The 17,822-nt window shown below is 45.9% G+C and overlaps 2 protein-coding genes across 59 annotated transcripts in view; one reads left to right on the top strand and one right to left on the bottom strand.

Moving 5' to 3' along the window:
- The window catches only part of Mlh1 (mutL homolog 1), a 37,239-nt gene extending 28,751 nt beyond the window's left edge, over positions 1–8,488 (top strand). For 2 of the 8 annotated variants that reach the window (XR_010054034.1, XR_010054035.1), the window contains exons 14-16: positions 1,708–1,816; positions 2,356–3,565; positions 5,600–5,685. Coding sequence is in view for 3 of the 8 variants with exons in the window: in NM_031053.2 (NP_112315.2) it covers positions 1,708–1,816; positions 3,502–3,565; positions 5,600–5,764; positions 6,257–6,349; positions 6,729–6,842; positions 8,078–8,245 (713 nt within the window). In the remaining 5 variants the exon portion in view is untranslated. Of the gene's footprint in view, positions 1–1,707; positions 3,566–5,599; positions 5,765–6,256; positions 6,350–6,728; positions 6,843–7,367; positions 7,677–8,077 lie in introns of those variants that run through there. The other 6 variants (NM_031053.2, XM_039082199.2, XM_063266207.1 and 3 more) reach the window with 6 other exon arrangements.
- Positions 8,489–12,088: 3,600 nt separating this feature from the next.
- Lrrfip2 (LRR binding FLII interacting protein 2) overlaps positions 12,089–17,822 on the bottom strand; it is a 101,363-nt gene continuing 95,629 nt past the window's right edge. For all 51 annotated transcript variants that reach the window (NM_001395739.1, XM_008766619.3, XM_063265276.1 and 48 more), the window contains 4 exons: positions 16,929–17,049; positions 14,115–14,194; positions 12,929–13,033; positions 12,089–12,359 (listed from right to left, as the gene is read on the bottom strand). In NM_001395739.1, coding sequence (NP_001382668.1) covers positions 12,249–12,359; positions 12,929–13,033; positions 14,115–14,194; positions 16,929–17,049 — 417 coding nt within the window. In that variant the 3' untranslated portion in view covers positions 12,089–12,248. The remainder of the gene's footprint in view (positions 12,360–12,928; positions 13,034–14,114; positions 14,195–16,928; positions 17,050–17,822) is intronic.

Below are 17,822 nucleotides of genomic sequence, written 5' to 3'. Positions count from 1 at the left end.
TAGAGCGCTTGCCTAGGAAGCGCAAGGCCCTGGGTTCGGTCCCCAGCTCCGAAAAAAAGAACCGGAAAAAAAAAAAAAAAAAACTCTGGGTTGATACTGATTTCTCTTGGGTATTGAAGGTAGTACTCTCCTCATTTCTACTGTTAAAAATTCGGCCATAAATCATGAATTTAATTCTCATGGTCAGCTCTCTCTTCTTTCTGAGTTCATTTAGGTGTTCTTTTATCTTCTGTTTGCCATTCTGGGCTGAATTGTGAGAATTTTTTTTGGGCCCACTGACACTGTCTAGTGTGTGGCCTGCCTTTGTTTGAGCTACAATCAATTCTCCCTGGTAGGAAGTCCCACCTAGTTCTTCTGAGTTGTCCTTGACATTTGCAGTCATGCCCTGCTCAGAAGGAGCTCAGATCCTAGAAGCTCAGATCCTCCGCGTCTGACCGTGCTCCTGTTCTCTGCTATGGCTCCAGTGTGCAGCCCATTGCAGGTCTTCTCTGCTTGTTTCTGGACTCAGAAACTTGGTTCCCTGTTTCTCTTTTATAATAATACACACAAACTCACACCACACACACACACACACACACACACACACACACACACACACACACACTCACATATCACACACTCACACCACACACACACACTCACATATCACACACACACAGACACAGACAGACAGACACACACACACACACACACACACACACACACACACACACACACACACAGAGCTGCTGCTTTATCTTGGGGAATTACCCGGAGCTTGGTATTAGTTTAGCCCAGAGTCTCCAGTAGGGTTCTCAGGGAGTGCCTTTAAACCATTGGAGAATCAGTTGACGGCTGCACACCCAGGAGATCAGGGTCTGCTTTCCTTTCTTTACTGTCAACACAAAACGGCAGGTGGTGGAGAATAGACTTGGATGTTGCTGCTGTTAACAGTGTTAACTGTGAGGAGTGCAGTTCTTGGAATTTCAGCTCCAGCGGTGAGCTCTGGTCTGTCAGACTCCCCATTTGACACGTTCTTATCTTGTCCTTTTTACACTGCCACAGCTGTAAATGCGAAAGTTCCCCACTTGGGAAAAGCCTTTCACTCGGGCAAAGCTGGCTTCTTGTCACATCTGTGACTTCATTTTGACCCTTAACCTTTTAGCATTTTTTAAACTCAGTTTACATCCCCCACAGCACCCCTCCCTCCTCTCTTCCCAGTCCCACCCTTACATATCCCTCCCCCCATTGCACTGTCCCCTTGAATACAACCCTACACTGGAACTTCAGTCCCAGCCGGTCTAGGTACATCCTTTTCCACTGAGGCCAAATTAGGCAGTCAAGACAGGAGGAAAGGGATTCAGTGGCAGGGAACAGAGACTGACACAACCCCTTCCCGACTTGTTAGGGACCTACATGAAGACCAAGTTGTACATTTGCTACAAATCTATAGGGGTCTAAGTCCAGCTTCTCATGCTCCCCGGCTGGTGGCCCAGGCTCTGTGAGCCCCTTGGTCCTAGGTTAGTTGACTCTGTAGGTCTGGTTTCTCTTCAGAGTGTATGAATCTTTTACCCTTTAGCATCTTCAGAGGTGATTGTATGTCACTCCATATTTGATTTCTTTTAACAGGAGCCTACCTGATGCATCTTTGCTTATGTGGAGCTTGAGATGTGAAGAGGTCTTGAGTACAGTCCCATCACTTACATGGTTTCCTTTCTTTGTTTCTAGCTCTCCGGGAGATGCTCCGTAACCATACCTTTGTGGGCTGTGTGAATCCTCAGTGGGCCTTGGCACAGCACCAGACCAAGCTCTACCTCCTCAACACTACCAAGCTCAGGTAAATCTACACAGGAAAGCAGTGGAGCCACCGGACGAGCAGTCTCTGGGGAAAGGCACCAATGCTGGGGGGTGGAGGAGCAGGTCAAGTGGCTGGAAAGTGACAGATGTGAGTTCAAATCCAGGGTTGACCATTTCTTATTTACATGATGAGGAATTTCTTTTCTATTCTGTATTTCATGTGTCTAATATATATAGGTTAGTAAGACTCAATTTGACTGGAATTTTGTGGGGATCAGTAACTTGAGAGGAGGCCCAACTCTTGACTCAGCACTCAGTAAACACTGGGTGAAGACCAGATGTTGAGGGCTTCGTGCTGTTAGAGATCTGCTGTCTCATCCGTGCAGCAGAGTTGCAGAAAGGCAGTAGAAAGAAGCCCATGCCTTTCCCTGGCATGGGAATGCAGCACAGGCTTCAGCTCTGACCACCCAAGTCAGTATTGCATAACACAGGAAGGGCAAGCCTAGTGGTGCCATTTACGCTGTTCATTCTTGGGGACTTTAGATCTGTTGCGTCTAGAGTAACTATATCCTCAAATAGGTGATGTGTATGGGACGATGCCACCACCTCGTGTCCACTGTGTGTCATTTACCTACTCTGGGACTTCCAAGTCTTTCTGTGACTGTAGGTGCGTGGTCTTCTCAGTAGAACAGACACTGTACACTGACTGCATGGACGCGGTACATGAGCTACAAGTGTGTTAGCCATCTAAGGTAGCAGCAGCCCGTCCCCAGGCTCTGGAAATTGGGCATGAAGTTGAGTCCCATCGCTCGCTCAGCTTGCTCACTCCTTTTCTCACTTCTGTGACCAAATAAACGACGAGGAGCGACTTAAGGGTGATAAGTCTATCTGGGCTCCATTTCTGAGGCGATGCAGTCTGTCGTGGTAAGACAGGCATTGTGATGAGAGTGCCTCCCGGCTGCTGTGGGGGAGAAGGAGTCAGCTGGGTTCAGGACCTCAGTGGTCCAGAAGTCAGGCCACAGCTAGTTCTGCCCTTACAGCCTTGGTCTGTCAGGCGCCCCCGTGGTGCACCCCAGGGTAGAGTGTTGGCACTGCAGTCACATCCGTGTGCATGAGCTGGGCTCTCGGGAGCTCTTCTCTCCTTTGGCTTTTAGTTCCTAGCAGCCGTGAGTGTGTGACTTGCACGTCTCTAAGCTCACCTGTGTGCATCTTCTTTGATCTCACGGTGGCAGTCAAGGCTAGAACTCAAATTGCAGCTTCTTACTGACGTGACATCCCTAATCTGAAATCCAAAGTGATTTTGTGTAGCAAACACCAGACGACGACAGTACTGGAACTAGAAAACCGTGAACTCCACGTCCTCTTTCATGGCTCGTGTCATTTACCTGAGGTTAGCCCTTTCTCATCCCCTCATAACTAGCCTTCTTTGTTGTTCTTTCTACATGCTAAACTGTACCCACACAGACTTTGTTTACATCTTTACACTACAGGCGAGAATTTGCATCTGAGGAAGAACACGTGGTGAACCCTTTTACAGCCCCAGGGAGGAGATGAGCCAGGCTTAGTAATTGAACTTGTCCAGGAAAGATGGCTGCAGAGTCCTGGCAGGAGTCAGCATAGGAGTCCCAGTCCTTAGCCAGGCAGCAGCTCTGTCCCATGCTGCCCTTGCTGCAGTGCCTCGAGCACAGATTCATTTTTCTTAAAGTGTTTCTTTCTTGTTCTCAGTGAAGAACTCTTCTACCAGATACTCATTTACGATTTTGCCAACTTCGGTGTTCTCAGGTTATCGGTAAGTTTCTCTCCTCGCTTTCGAAGCCACACCTGGTCATTTCCCAGAATATGAGTGATACAGTGACATCCTATTTAGCAGAATGGTAACTTCCCAAGGTTTGTCAGGAATAGCTGGACCACATTATTTGCAATGAACTTTCTGTGGTTGAATCTTTTCAGATGAACTTACTTTTATAGCCAGGTCAAATAAATGCTTATTATAGAAGTTACTACATATTTACTCAAAATTAAAAATAGAAATATTCTGTAAAACCATGGCCAGAACAGGGCTGTGGTGTGTGTTTGCTTTCTCTTTATTTGGTGACACGGTCATAGGCAATAGGTAATAGTTCTATCGTGGAACTTTGCTCTGAACCTCTAACAATATTAGCCCATCTGTTCTAAGATGGTTTTAGTGCCTAATTTTAATTTAGCCTTTGGAGGTTTGATTAGGATCGTATTTCACCTTTAGATCACTTTTGAGAAAAGATGTCTTATTAATGTTTTACTTTTTATTAGTACCGTACATGGCAACTTAACAGTTTCCATCCCTTATGTCTATTTCTAGATTATAAATGCACTAACTAAACAGGTCAGCAAAACTGCTAGTTTGGTCAGAGCCTTTGTAGTGTCTTCTGCATAAATGGTCACACTGAGATGAGGCTGTTGCCCCTCTTCACACCTCGTTTGGATGCCTGCCCTTTGTCTTGATGGCTTGCAGTCTGGGGCCAGCTAAAGCGTCAGGAATGGAAACCTGTCTCTTGCTCTGATCCTGGAGGAATGGCTCATACTTTTGTTGTTGAGTTTGCTAGTAGCTGGGAGAGAATTTTGGTGGGTGTTCTTAGGAAGATGGGGAAATCCTTTTTTATTCTTTTTAATTTAGTAATAGACATTGAAATTTTTTTCAAATGCTTTTTCTTCCTCTATAATTTTTAATTTTTAGACTATTTTTTATCCAACTTCCAAAGTCCCCATAGTCTATTTTTTTTTTAATTTTTAGACTATTAATACGGTGAAATACATTGACTGGTTTCTGTGTTTAGTTAAGCCAACTTTGCACTCCTAGTGTACCCCTGCTTAGTTACATGTGTCTGTTCATGAGTGTTACTAGTCTGTCATTTTTGTATTATATTTGTGTCATTTTAGTAGACGATAATGTGGACCTCAGAGGGGTTGTAAGCCCTCCTTTACCATTTCTCTGAAAAAGTTTTACAGGGTTATTATTTACTCATTGTTAGAACAGTCTGGGTGTGAAGGTTTCATGATAGGAAATTTTAATTGAGATTCAAGTTCTTGCTGTGAAAATGTCTTAGTTTGTCTCTTTTGTTCATATGTGGAGGCCAGAGGACAGCGTCAGGCGTTTGTGTATGTGGAGGCCAGAGGACAGTGTCAGGTGTTGTGTGTATGTGGAGGCCAGAGGACAGTGTCAGGTGTTGTGTGTGTGTGTGTGTGTGTGTGTGTGTGTGTGTGTGTGTGTGTAGGCCAGAGGACAGTGTCAGGTGTTGTGTGTAGAGGCTGGAGGACAGCGTCAGGCGTTCTTCCCCAAGGACCATCACCTCATCCTTTTTTTGACGTTGTTTTGCTTCTGAGACAGGATGTCTCACTAGGACCTGCAGCTTTCTGAGTAGGCCCAGCTGTCTTTAGATCTCCATCATTTGGGGACAAGTCTCTTAGAGATTCTCTAGAAACCTGTAACTGGTTTCTACTTTAATTCAGTTTAGTTAAAAGATATTCATGAGTGTGTTCACACTTAACTGAGACTTATTTCATGGCCTAAATCATGTGTTTGGTCAGTTTATGTTGTCATCTGAAAAAAATTATATTCTTACCTTGCTAGGACTGTTTATAATGTCACATGCATCACACTCATTGTGGTACTTAACTTGTCACCGTAATGACTTTTTGTCTGCTTGTCCTGTTGTTAAGAATAGGGACACTGAAACCAGCAATGGTGAGTGGCCGCTGCATCTCAGCTGATGCTCTATATCTGAACCGAGTTTGGTCTGACAGGCTCAAGCTTCCCACTGATCCCTCTGATCCTGCTCCTTCCCAGGAACCAGCACCACTCTTTGACCTCGCCATGCTGGCCTTAGACAGTCCTGAAAGTGGCTGGACAGAGGAAGATGGCCCAAAGGAAGGACTTGCAGAATACATTGTTGAGTTTTTGAAGAAGAAAGCCGAGATGCTTGCAGACTATTTCTCTGTGGAAATTGATGAGGTGGGTAGGGTCATTTGGAGTTAATTTTCAGATAAGAGTCAAGTCCCTAGGTTGGGACAAAAAGGCTGGCTTCCCCTCAGAAGCAGCAGCATGTATTTCTCATACATGGTATTTTCTCCATTTCTCGTTTGCACTGGAGATCAGACAGCCATACTGTTGCATCCACCCTGCTGTTCTTGATCCCAGGATGACGGACTCTTGATAGGGAAAGCTGAATCCTTGCAAGACACAGCATGAAAGAAACTCTGAGGCTCCCTCCATTTCCTCCTCTTACCCCCTTGTTCTTTGGGGCTTTCTGTCCTGACATTTGCAAGCAGATGGAGAAGGAAGAGTTGTTCTCAGCCACAGGCTCTTTTTAAATGCTTTCCTGTCAGCTCAGTGTCCATCCGACAGCCTGCAGGACGAGGCGTGGAGAAGCGCCGGAGAAAGGAAACCTGTCAGCCAGTGCCATTATTTCTTACCCTCTTTTCTTGGTCTTTTCCCCACAAACAGGAAGGGAACCTGATTGGATTACCTCTCCTGATTGATAGCTATGTGCCGCCTTTGGAGGGACTGCCTATCTTCATTCTTCGACTGGCCACTGAGGTACACAGCAGCCGGTGCTAAGCGGTGTGTGTGTGTGTGTGTGTGTGTGTGTGTGTGTGTTACACAGCAGCCAGTGCTAAGCGGTGTGTGTGTGTGTGTGTGTGTGTGTGTGTGTGTGTGTGTGTGTGTGTGCGCGCGCGCGCGCGCCCACGCATACATGTAGTGGAGAGAAAATTCATTTGGAAGGGAAAAGAAAAAACAACCCACAGCGGAGGGCACCACCAACCCATCCCTAGTGATCCCAGCAGCACTTACCAGGCAGATCTTAGTGCCAGAAAAGTCACATTTCTTTTTACCTGTTAAGTCTGTGAACTGTTTAGAAATTAAATGTTAAAGCACTGAATTGAATGTTTGTCTTGTATTGAATTCTGTGGAGCAGGTGAACTGGGATGAAGAAAAGGAGTGTTTCGAAAGTCTCAGTAAAGAATGTGCTGTGTTTTACTCCATTCGGAAGCAATACATACTGGAGGAGTCAGCCCTCTCAGGCCAGCAGGTACTGTGGCAATTATGTACATTGGCTTCCAGAACTGGGACAGGTCTCATGTACTTTAGGATGTGGGGCTTAAATCACGGCTAAAACCTATCAGTTCAGTTTATATTTACAAAGTTCAAACAGCAGCCCTCAACTTTTCTTTTTAAGCCCAGGAATTTTCATATGGTTAACGTTGGCTTTGAACTCCTGCTTCAGCCTCTTGAGTGCTGGGATTATAGCATCCGCACACCCAGCTTTTTATAACGACCAGCTTTTATCATGAACATTGTTTCTTTCCACTGGACTAGAACATAGACTTCCAGAATGATCTGAGAACCTGTCAGATACACAGTGGAGTGTATGATACAAGTGAGGAGGAGATATTAGGCCAGTCTTCTAAGCCACAGCTCTACAGGTACCACTGGTAGCCCTCAAACCCAAGTCTTCACACATTAGGCCAGCTCTCAGTTTACCTGTTTCTCCCTACTTCGAATCTGACCTCTGCCCTCCTTACGAGGAAGATCGTCTGTCTCTCATCCCTGACAGAGAGCCTGTGTTCTGCTGCTTGTCACTATTGTCAGTCCAGTCAGGAAGGAGCCGCAGGAGTTTGTGGTGAAGTCTGTTGACTGACCAGGTCAGTTGGTGTGCTCAGGGCTTTACAGTGGTGAACAGAAATTAGCCCTGGTTCCAGGTGGGGAAGCACACAAAGGGTTCTGAGCTTATTTGATAAGAACCAGAGATGGGGGGCTGGGGATTTAGCTCAGTGGTAGAACGCTTACCTAGGAAGCGCAAGGCCCTGGGTTCGGTCCCCAGCTCCGAAAAAAAAGAACCAAAAAAAAAAAAAAAAAAAAAGAACCAGAGATGGATGGGAAAGAACATTTTGTGCGTGAGGCATCCAAGACTTACACAGAGGAAGGGTGAGGCAAATTTGCCCTCTATGGAGTGTCAGAACAGAGCTGCTTTAAGACACCCCAGGTTTAGTGTAGAGCTATGATCCAGGAGCCAGGCTCGGAAACATTAGATCCACCCAAGTGGAGAAAAGGTTCGGAGGCCATGCCCGCTCAGTGTGATTGCTTCCTTTGCTTCCTGTCCAACCTTGCTGCTTCTGCTCAGACCTGTGGGATCCCAAGACTGTCCTGCAGAAGCTGCTTCATAAGCTCTGGACAGCACACCCATTACTCACTCTGAGACCTTTCCAGGCCCAGTGCCTGTCTTGTCATTATGTGGGGAGATAAGTGGCATTTCGTATTTTCCAGAGTGACATGCCTGGCTCCCCTTCAAAGCCCTGGAAGTGGACTGTGGAACACATTATCTATAAAGCCTTCCGCTCACACCTTCTGCCTCCGAAGCATTTCACAGAAGATGGCAATGTCCTGCAGCTCGCCAACCTGCCAGATCTGTACAAAGTCTTTGAGCGGTGCTAAATGCAATCATAGCCACCATAGAGAGACTGCATGGCCATCCAAGGTGAAGCGAAGCGTATGGCACTGATCTGGAAGCCACAGAATAGGACACTTGGTTTCTTAGGCTCCAGGGTTTCCAGTGCTCTCTGTTCTTGCTCTGTATCCCAGTATTGGTGCTGCAATTTAATGCATTTCACCTGTGGATTAGCTGCAAATAAACTCACATGTGTTGATGTGATTTTTATATAACCGCACACTGGAAAACTTTCTAAGATGCTTTCACCTGACATACTGGGTAGAGTTGAAGATTCCAGAAAGAAGTTTGAAATTCCCTGGGCACTGTGGAGGCATTTCTACACACACTCTTTAAAAACTCTTTTAAGTTTCCCCAAATCACGTTCTGATGTTCGTATTCTGGAAATCTGCTTCATCAGCTCGCATTCCTTTAAAGGAAGCCCTGGAACAAGTTTTGAGAAGTCCATGTCCTAGGTTTCTTGCATCACATCTCTCAATGTTCAGGCTTAATTAAATCCATCTTAACACTTAAGTCCAGTTTTGCTTTAAAAAAAAATTCCGGGGTTGGGGATTTAGCTCAGCGGTAGAGCGCTTGCCTAGGAAGCGCAAGGCCCTGGGTTCGGTCCCCAGCTCCGAAAAAAAGAACCCCAAAAAAAAAAAAAAAAAAAAAAATTCCAAGGCTGGGCACTGTGCATGTCTTGATCCCAGCACTTGGGAGGCAGAGGCAGGTGGCTCTGTGTCCTTGAGGCCAGCCAGGGCTACAGAGTAAGTTCCAAGCAAATTGATACTATACATTCGAGACTCTGCCACAAAAAAAAAAAAAAAAAAAAAGAGAAAGTCTAGAGCACGTACAGGGGTCTTGTCAGTTGACTGGATTTAGAGTACCTAGGAAAGACGCTTGATTGGGCATGTCCATGATGTCTCCAGAGCAGGTGACTGCTGGGAAAGGCTTCCCCTCCAACTGGGCGGCAGGAATCACTTCTGATAGTCTGGGCATGAGAAGACTGCAGGAAGAGTGCACACCTGCCTGTGCCCGTCCTGATGCTGCAGTCAGACTCAATGTCTGCCTTCCAAGGTGGACCAAGTACCAAAACTCCATCCAGGTATCTATCTTCCAGGCTTTTGAGGCCAGATTGGCCCTACTAAAGCATCTAGCCTTGTGAACTGAATAGCTACCAAGTTTTCTTCCTTTCCAGTTTGCAAACAGACATCCTTGGACTGCCTAGCCCCTACTCTGATAATCCCTTTTGTACATCCCATGAATTCTGTTTCTTTAGAAAACTGCCTAAAAGTGACACTGGTGCAGACAGCCAGTGCCTGTCACTGGTGCAGACAGCCAGTGCTGCTCTGATAAACTTGCCATGTGGTAGGTAGGCTTTGAAACAGGTTTACAAGAGGGATGTGGAAAAGTTTAGAGTTCAGGCTAGGGTAGCTTTGGGATATTATAAACAGAACTTAATGATGATTCTAGTTGGGTTTAAAAGAAATGCAGCCAGTGACAGGCATGGCTCATGTGGGTTGAGAATGAGAACAGGGACGGGAGTGGGATCTGGTGAAGGCCAGCCTCCCTGTCTTCTTATGGCCTTGAGTAAGGCTGATGGTAATGGATTAGGTTGTCTGGCAGAGGCAGTTTCAAAACAGCTTAACTTTTGGGTTATCCTGTGTTTATTGAGGTTGATAATGACAGTTCAAATAGAAAAGATGAAAATAGGCAGTCTGGTGAGAAAAGCCATGAACAAGGAGGATGAACACACTTAAAGTTGCAGAAAAGAAGAGTGCAGACAAAAGATGAACACGGCTAGAGAGAGACCCTAACTATGTACTGGGCAAAGGCAAAGGTGATTTGAGGGTCAAGATTCTTCTCAGCGAAGCTTTAGCACGTAGATATGCAACTTCACTTGAAAAGGGTGACTAGAACACCAAGTAGAGGGTTTTCTGCTTGAAAACCATCTGCCACACCTCTGTCATTCATAACGGACTTCTCTTAAACAGAGTCAAAATAAACCTACCCATCCCTAAGTTACTTGTAAGGTGTTTGGTCAACAATGAGAAAAGTTAGTTACAAACTTGGTGTGCAAGAGTGTTGGTATTGACTGGAGTGAGATCCACTCCACTATCACTAATCAAAACTAATCAGTCATTAGGGACAAAACTTAAACCACCCTTGCCCAGTCTTCTGACTGGTAGGAGTTAAGTTAGCCTACTTGGTGGCTGTAAACATGTTTCTAGGTGTCCTTGTTTGGAAGATGATCTTGGGGAGACAAGATAAAGAGTCAGTGGCCTCAGCAACTCTGCCCTCCTCTGGCTGGCTGTCTCTTTTCCTCCTGAGTCATTCATTCTGTTTTGGAGTTACTTTGGAATTGAGTAGTAACAGAACTGGTGAGAAACATCTTTACAACAAGGGACCAAAGCTACTCCCAGATAACACACACAGGACAGATTATCCCTGAGAATGAGAAACTACCAACAAGGATGAGAGGGAAAGAACTATGTCAAGGAAACCAAGAGATGCCAGCAACCACTTCTCCAGAGCCTTTCGGGGAAGGTTCAGGAGCCCAGGAGGGACACAGGCTGAGTGGCATCAGTAGAAAGGAAGGGGTGTCTTGGGTATGGGCTGGCTGACCTGACTGTAGCTGAGAAGACAGATCTGCAACCTGCCCTGCCGTGCACGGCTGTCCCCTAGAGGATGCACAGGGTCTTCTCCGCTCAGGGTGTGCTTTCCATCCTTGGACGAAGGGCTAGTGGCTCTAAAGAAGGGACAACTGTCATTTACTTTTGAGGTAATTTTATTATCTAGTTCCAAGGCTAGACTTATTAAGAGGCTTTGATTCATTAGATTTTCCTCAATATAGTTTCTCTGTAAACAATCTGAGCTACAGCAATCATTCCCATGGCACCACCTTGATTCTGACAAAAGAGAATCACAAACCCTATAACGTGGTTACAGTAGGGCAAGCATCTTGAACTGGGCTTTTTAAAGATGAAGTTCTTGAGCATTTTCTACTGGGACCAGGCATGCGAGTGCCTATCTGGAACCCCAGAGCTCAAGAGGCCCAGCGAGGTGAAGACCAGCTTGGGCTACATAGATCCTTTCCCTTAAAAAACTAGAAGTAAGTTCTGTACTCCAGATTCTCTCATCTTGAGAAAAGAAGAGCAAGACAGGACTGTACATGGTTGCCATGACTTGTCCTAAAGGCTTCTTTAATGACTGCCCGCAGCCAATCCTGGGTGGCAGAAAGGTATGTTTTATAGGTAGATTCAGGCAGATCCCCTACCTGCCTGCACTGTCCCTACCTCGTCCCTTGAGCTTGTCTGAGGTTTCATTTCACAAATAAGCAGCAGATAAAATTACACGGAACAGCACAGTGTGGAGACTGAGGACCCTACCTACTTTTTGGAGTACAGGCTTGGACTTGCTCTATCCCGTGCAATAAAGTTTAATATACACTCCCCATATTGTTTTCTAACATTTTTATATAAATTTAAATATCTTACAAAAAAAGGCTTTTTTCCTCCAAACATAAATTTGAGTGAAACACAAACTCCCCACTGCTGAACACATCCTCACTGAACTGTAATTGCTCTGGTAAGAAGAGTGGGAATCTTGGCCGCTTGCTCTCTGACGCCTGTATCACACTGTGGAGAAGGCACTTGTGCTTTTGAGGTCTCCAAGTGTCTCAGCGCTCAGATGGCCATCCTCCAGAACCCACGGCAAGGCCGCCCAAGTGCCTAGTCAGGGAGGCAGCTGGAAGAAGATGGCGAGAAAACGTGATTCTAGAATGTTGAAAATAAAAACAGCACAGACTAGCTCTCACTGTAGAAGTGAACTACAAACAAAATCCAAATCCATAACGATTAAACCTGCTTCATTCTCATAAATTATAAAATACAAAGGTGGCTGTTTAATGACAAGACTCAAAACAGTACTGGAAGGGGCTGTGTCAATGTACAAGAGTCAGTATCTCCCAGCAAAGCCCTCAGAGCAGCACCCAGGTGGAGGGGCTGCCTCCTACTGCTGGGCTAGAAGGGCTGTCCTGTTGGCCTTCATCTTCTCTAGCCGCTTTGCCAGGTGGCTGTTGGTCATCTCCATCTCCTCGATCTTGTCCTGTGCTGTCCGTAGCTGGAGACAAAGGGCACAGTCACTTTATGTGAAACTCCCCACTTCTCCCCAGAAGAAAGCCAGCAACCTTTTCCACTTCTGGGAAACGGGGGTGCTGCTAATAGTGACAGCCATGGATGGAGTCCCCAGACAGCTGCCCCCTTCCTCCCGATAGCTAGAGGCTTAAGCAATGTGCTGAAAATTGTTTAAACCAAACACACGATGTGTCCAAGCTGTAAAACCTGATACCATCTGAAATAAAACCCAAAATACATTTTTATTTGCTGCTTTACAAAAAAAGTCAGTGGCAGCCACTGTGCAGGTCCAAAGCTTCCATGGGGCAAGCAGCCCATGATGTATTTACCAGGTCTTCCTGGATTTGGTTATTTAGAGACAAGGATCTCACTATGTAGACCAGGCTGCCTGCAAACTAACAGAGCTAGGTCTGCTCTTCTGCATCCTGAGTGCTGGAATTAAAGGCATGCACCACCATGCTTGACCAAAGTCAGATTTCTTAAAGGATGTAAAATTTTTCCACAGAATTTATCTTTTTAGGAATGTGTTCTCCAAGTAGCATGTTAACACAGTACCTCTCGCTGTAGCTTCCTCTTCTCTGCTTTCAGCTCGTCTTCAATCTTCTCAGCGTTCTCAGCGGCAGTCTTGTACCTCAGCACCTGCCCCTCAAGCCGGCTGATCTGTAAATACAGCACACAGGCCTATAGGGTTTGCCGCCACTGCTCGGCAGCCAGGATGGAAATGCAGTGTCACTGGGCAGCCATGGACCCCAAGAGGACCTCTGCCGAGTCATTTACTATAGGGCCATTTCCCATGTTAAGTCTTTAGCTTATGAAATGTATATGAAAGGATTCCCTTTTCTTAACAGGAACTGTTTTTAAATCCTCTATAGAGGGGCTGGGGATTTAGCTCAGTGGTAGAGCGCTTACCTAGGAAGCGCAAGGCCCTGGGTTCGGTCCCCAGCTCCGAAAAAAAGAACCAAAAAAAAAAAAAAAATCCTCTATAGAAATATCTACAAAAACCAATGACAGTTGCAAAGTACTGTGTTTTTTAATCAATACGTATATTTATTTACTGTGAGCACAAGAGGGCTACGCTTACTTTGTGTCAATGTAAAGAAGAGAGAACTTCAATTGAGAAAATGCTTCCATAAGACTGAACTGCAGGCAAGTCTGTAGTTTATTTTCATAATTAATGATTGATGGGGGAGGGCCCAGCAGGTTGGTGTTGCCATCCCTGGGCTGGTGGTGCTAGGGTCTATAAGAAGGCAGACCAAACAAGCCAGAAGCAGAAACCAAGAGCCCTCCCATGGCCTCTGCACTGGCTCCCACCTCCAGGTCCCTGCCCTGCTTGAGTCCCTGCCTTCAGTGCGTTTGATGATGGGCTGTGTGAACCCACCCTTCACTCCCAAGCTGCTTTGGTCATGGTGTTTCATCACAGCAATAGAAACCCTAACTAGGACAGGATTAAGAAGAGAACATGGGGACCCAGTTGTCTCCTGCCATGTGTATCTTGGGGATCAAACTGAGGCCTTTAGATTTAGCAGCAAGTTAATGGCTCAGTCCTTTGTCTTTAGAACAAAGGCAAAGCTGGATTACCCCACCGGGTGTTCTCTGTGTTTTTCAACTGTAACATGGAGCTTCCCAAAGGTCTAGCTGCCAAAGCTACCCACAGAAACTCAAAGGTCTAGGCACTTTGCTGCAAGAGGCCGAGAGCCATTTGATGGCCTTTAAACCATTGGGTGCATCCCAAACTACTTACACTTTGTTCCAAGGTAGCTATGTCTTGTTCTGCTTTCGAAAGCTTGAATTTGTATTCACTAATTTGTCTATTGGCGTCTCCTAAAACAGAAGATGACAATGAGTGACACTCGTGTCCAGAGACGAAGCTGTAAGGAGCAGACGACGTGCAGCCCAGGCTCTGCAAGAAACCCCTACACCTCTGCTCTCAGGACCCGGACAGCACGAGTCAGAGGCAGAGTCCTTCCCTCCAGGCCTGTGTCTGACCCCTCTGGGAGTCACATATCAGATACCCTGCATATCAGATATTTACATTACAGTTCATAACAGGAACAAAGTTACACTTATGAAATCGCAATGAAATAATTTTATAGTTGGGAGGTCACCACAATATGAGGAACTGTATTAAAGGGTTATAGCATTAGGAAGGTTGAGAACCATAGCTCTTGTAAACGGACCTTTGAGAAAGAAAGCTCACAGGGTGGCAATGCCCCCTGCAGCCTCTGGGCTCCCTGCTTCTTTGAACCAGCTCCCAGGCGGTGTTTCTGTTCTCCTACCCGCTCCGACTCAAGGCTTCACCATCCTCAGTAAGACGCACCCATCTCCATGATTAGGTAGCTGCAAAGTTTATGGAACATACGTCCTATCTAACCCACCAAAGGAAATAATGCAAACATCCCGAGGGATGTCTGTTTCCACATGAGCAATAGCAGCCTGCCATGCGGTGTTCGGTGCATGCAGTTCTGCTGTTGGACAGTTGCTGTTCCTTCAGAGCAACAGGAACCACAGGAGATAGCGCCTACCTGTATCTCAAATCCCAGCACGGGGGAGGCCAAAACAGGACCATGGGTTTGCGGCCAGCCTGGGCTGCACAATGAGACTATCTCAAAAACAGATAAAGCAGCTATCTCCAAGGCTACCTCTGGGAGAGGAGAGAACGTTCCATCAGGAGCTCTACAATGGAAGTTATAGTCCTGTTTTTACGTTCTTATCTCTAATAACCCATTATCCAAGTGTGCAACTTAGCTTCTTTATCACCTTCAAACACGGATTCCTTCCGTGTACAAGTCTCCTCATTTCATGTGTGTGCGTTTGAAACCCTACTCATTCTACAGACCAAGCTGCAGTTGAGAGCCAGCAGCCACTCGTTCCTTCTTCAGTAGCCAGCCCTGGCTTCCAGGCCGTGAGTGTCTCAGGTCATTTAACTTTCACCTTCAAAGCCCAATAACAGTTACTTGGTTCTAGGAAGCAATCACAAACACTCGCCTGTTCCATTCCAACTTGGTTCCTTTTGAGTTTGCTGCTTTAGCAATCTTCCAAAACCTGCTTGTGCCCTGTGGGGCTGCCGACATCCCCTGTGCTGGTCAGCCCCATCACTGAGCTTCGTACTGGCCTTCCCACATCCTGTCACATTCCTGTCACTCCACAAACTACTCATTGAGGACTATGAGGGACCTGAGGTCTGAAAGAGGAAGTGATACTGACCACAGAAGTTACTAATAAGCTTCAAACCCCCAAACTCCTTCATTCAGCCTAAGTCCAAAACTGTTAGCCACAGTTTTAAAGCCCATTATCAGAAAAGCCACTACAAATTAGAAAAGTGAGAGCCCCTATTGTAAGTTACATATCACTACCAATGGGGGAACTGTAATAAAAATGGATGCCAGGTTGGGGATTTAGCTCAGTGGTAGAGCGCTTGCCTAGCAAGCACAAGGCCCTGGGTTCGGTCCCCAGCTCCAAAAAAAGAAAAAAAAAAAAAAAAGGATGCCAGGACAACGCTACTATGGCTTTAGTGTGAATACAGAGGACAACTGAAAAGAACAGACTCAGAGATGCTCTTCAAGAGGACCCTGGTTCAATTCCCAACACCCACGTGGCAGCTCACAACTGAAACTCCAATATCAAAGGATCTGGCACCCTCACACAGACATACATCAGGTAAAACATCAATGCATAGAAAAATATGGGTCAAGTATGGTGGCACACACCTTTAATCCCAGCACTTGAGAGGTAAAGGCAGGCAGATCTCTGAATTCTAGTTCAACCTGATCTACATAGTGATTTCAGGCCAGCTAGAACTATGTAAAAGGACTCTGTCCCAAACCAATAATTTGGAGCTAAAAATAGAAAGGAAAAGGAAGTATAACTTGGGTAACAAACTATATTTTGTAACCTTGGTATTTTTTTTTTTTTTTTGGTTCTTTTTTTTTTGGAGCTGGGGACCGAACCCAGGGCCTTGCGCTTCCTAGGTAAGCGCTCTACCACTGAGCTAAATCCCCAGCCCCACCTTGGTATTTTTTTATTGGATATTTTTTATTTACATTTCAAATGTTATTCCCTTTCCCCGTTTCCTGGCCATAAGCCCCCATCCCATCTCCCTCCCTAACCACCCCCTTCCTACCCACCCCCAACATTCCCCCCTACATGCACTGGGGGGGGTCCAGCCTTGGCAGAACCAAGGACTTCTCCCATTGGTGCCCAATAGGGCCATCCTCTGTGTAGTCTTGTTTTTACTTTCACGTAAAGATGAATTTTTGTTAAAAACTAGGAAATTTCAGCAACAACTCAACATTAATATAAGCTGATCTTAAATCTTCAACTTTCCAAGATGAATTCTAAAGCAAAAGCTTAAATGGAAGAAGGTTCCACACGGGAAGTCAGAAATCATATGCAAGCAGTGACTGGTCCATGCCATCCCTGGGTCATAGGTGAACATAACCCTTATTTAGCTCCTAGGTGACCAAAACCACTCCCCTGGGCTCCAGCAGCCAATACCTGACTATTCCAGGGATAGCTGCTGCACACCAGTGCAGACTGGCCTGGGCCTGGTACCTACTCTGCATCTCGATGAACTGCAAGTCGGAGCCGTTCTGCAGCCCTGCCAGGTCCCCGGACATGCCATCATTCCTGGAACACTTCTGCCGTTCTTCCTCTAACTGGAGCTTCAGTTTTCTAATCTGAAACGGAAGTAAAAGTTACCAGAGAGATCTGTGGCTGTCTGGGTTTCTTTTATCTCTTTCTTCGGTGATACTGGGGTGAAGTCCAGGGGCCTCAGGCATGCTAAGCAAACACTAACATGGAGTTAGAGCCACAGCCCTCTGGTTTACTTTGAAATAAGATCTCACTAAGTTGCCCAGGCTGGCTTTGCATTCACTCTGCAGCCCAAGAAGACCCTGAACTTGGGATTCTCTTTCCTCAGCCTCCCAAGTAGTTGGGATTTAGACCTGTGTGGCCAGGTCTTGAGATTGTATGTGTGGATACATATATGTTTGCATACTTGAAGGCCAGAGGTCCCCATCAGATGCCTTTCTCAATTGTTCCGCATGTTATTTTGAGACTAGGATCTCTCAGCAAACCTGGAGCGAGTCGATTTAGCTAGGCTGGCTAGCCACCAAGCTCCAGCGAACCTTCTGTGCCTGCCTTCCTGGGATTACAAAACAGGCTACAGTGGCTGCCTCTTGGAATTCAAATCCAGGCCACATGCTTGCACACCAACTCCAATTCTCTTAAATAAAGGCCAGTGGCCATATCAGAAACAAGGCAGATCCTTCTTATAGTAGCAAAGCAAACAGATCATTCAAGCACTATTTTGTCTATGAGACAAACTGGGTCCTTGGCATTTGGTATAAACAGAAAATGAGCCTCAGAAACAGTGTCCCCAAAAGACTTCTAGTCTTCATTACTTGTGTGCGTTTGCACAAAAGTACATCTTTTGAATAGTTTTCTCTTA

This window comes from Rattus norvegicus, chromosome 8 (genome assembly GCF_036323735.1).
Source record: "Rattus norvegicus strain BN/NHsdMcwi chromosome 8, GRCr8, whole genome shotgun sequence".
NCBI classification, from domain to species: Eukaryota; Metazoa; Chordata; class Mammalia; order Rodentia; family Muridae; genus Rattus; species Rattus norvegicus.
The sequence above is the reverse complement of the archived record's forward strand: the minus strand, read 5'-3'. Positions and strand labels throughout refer to the sequence as shown.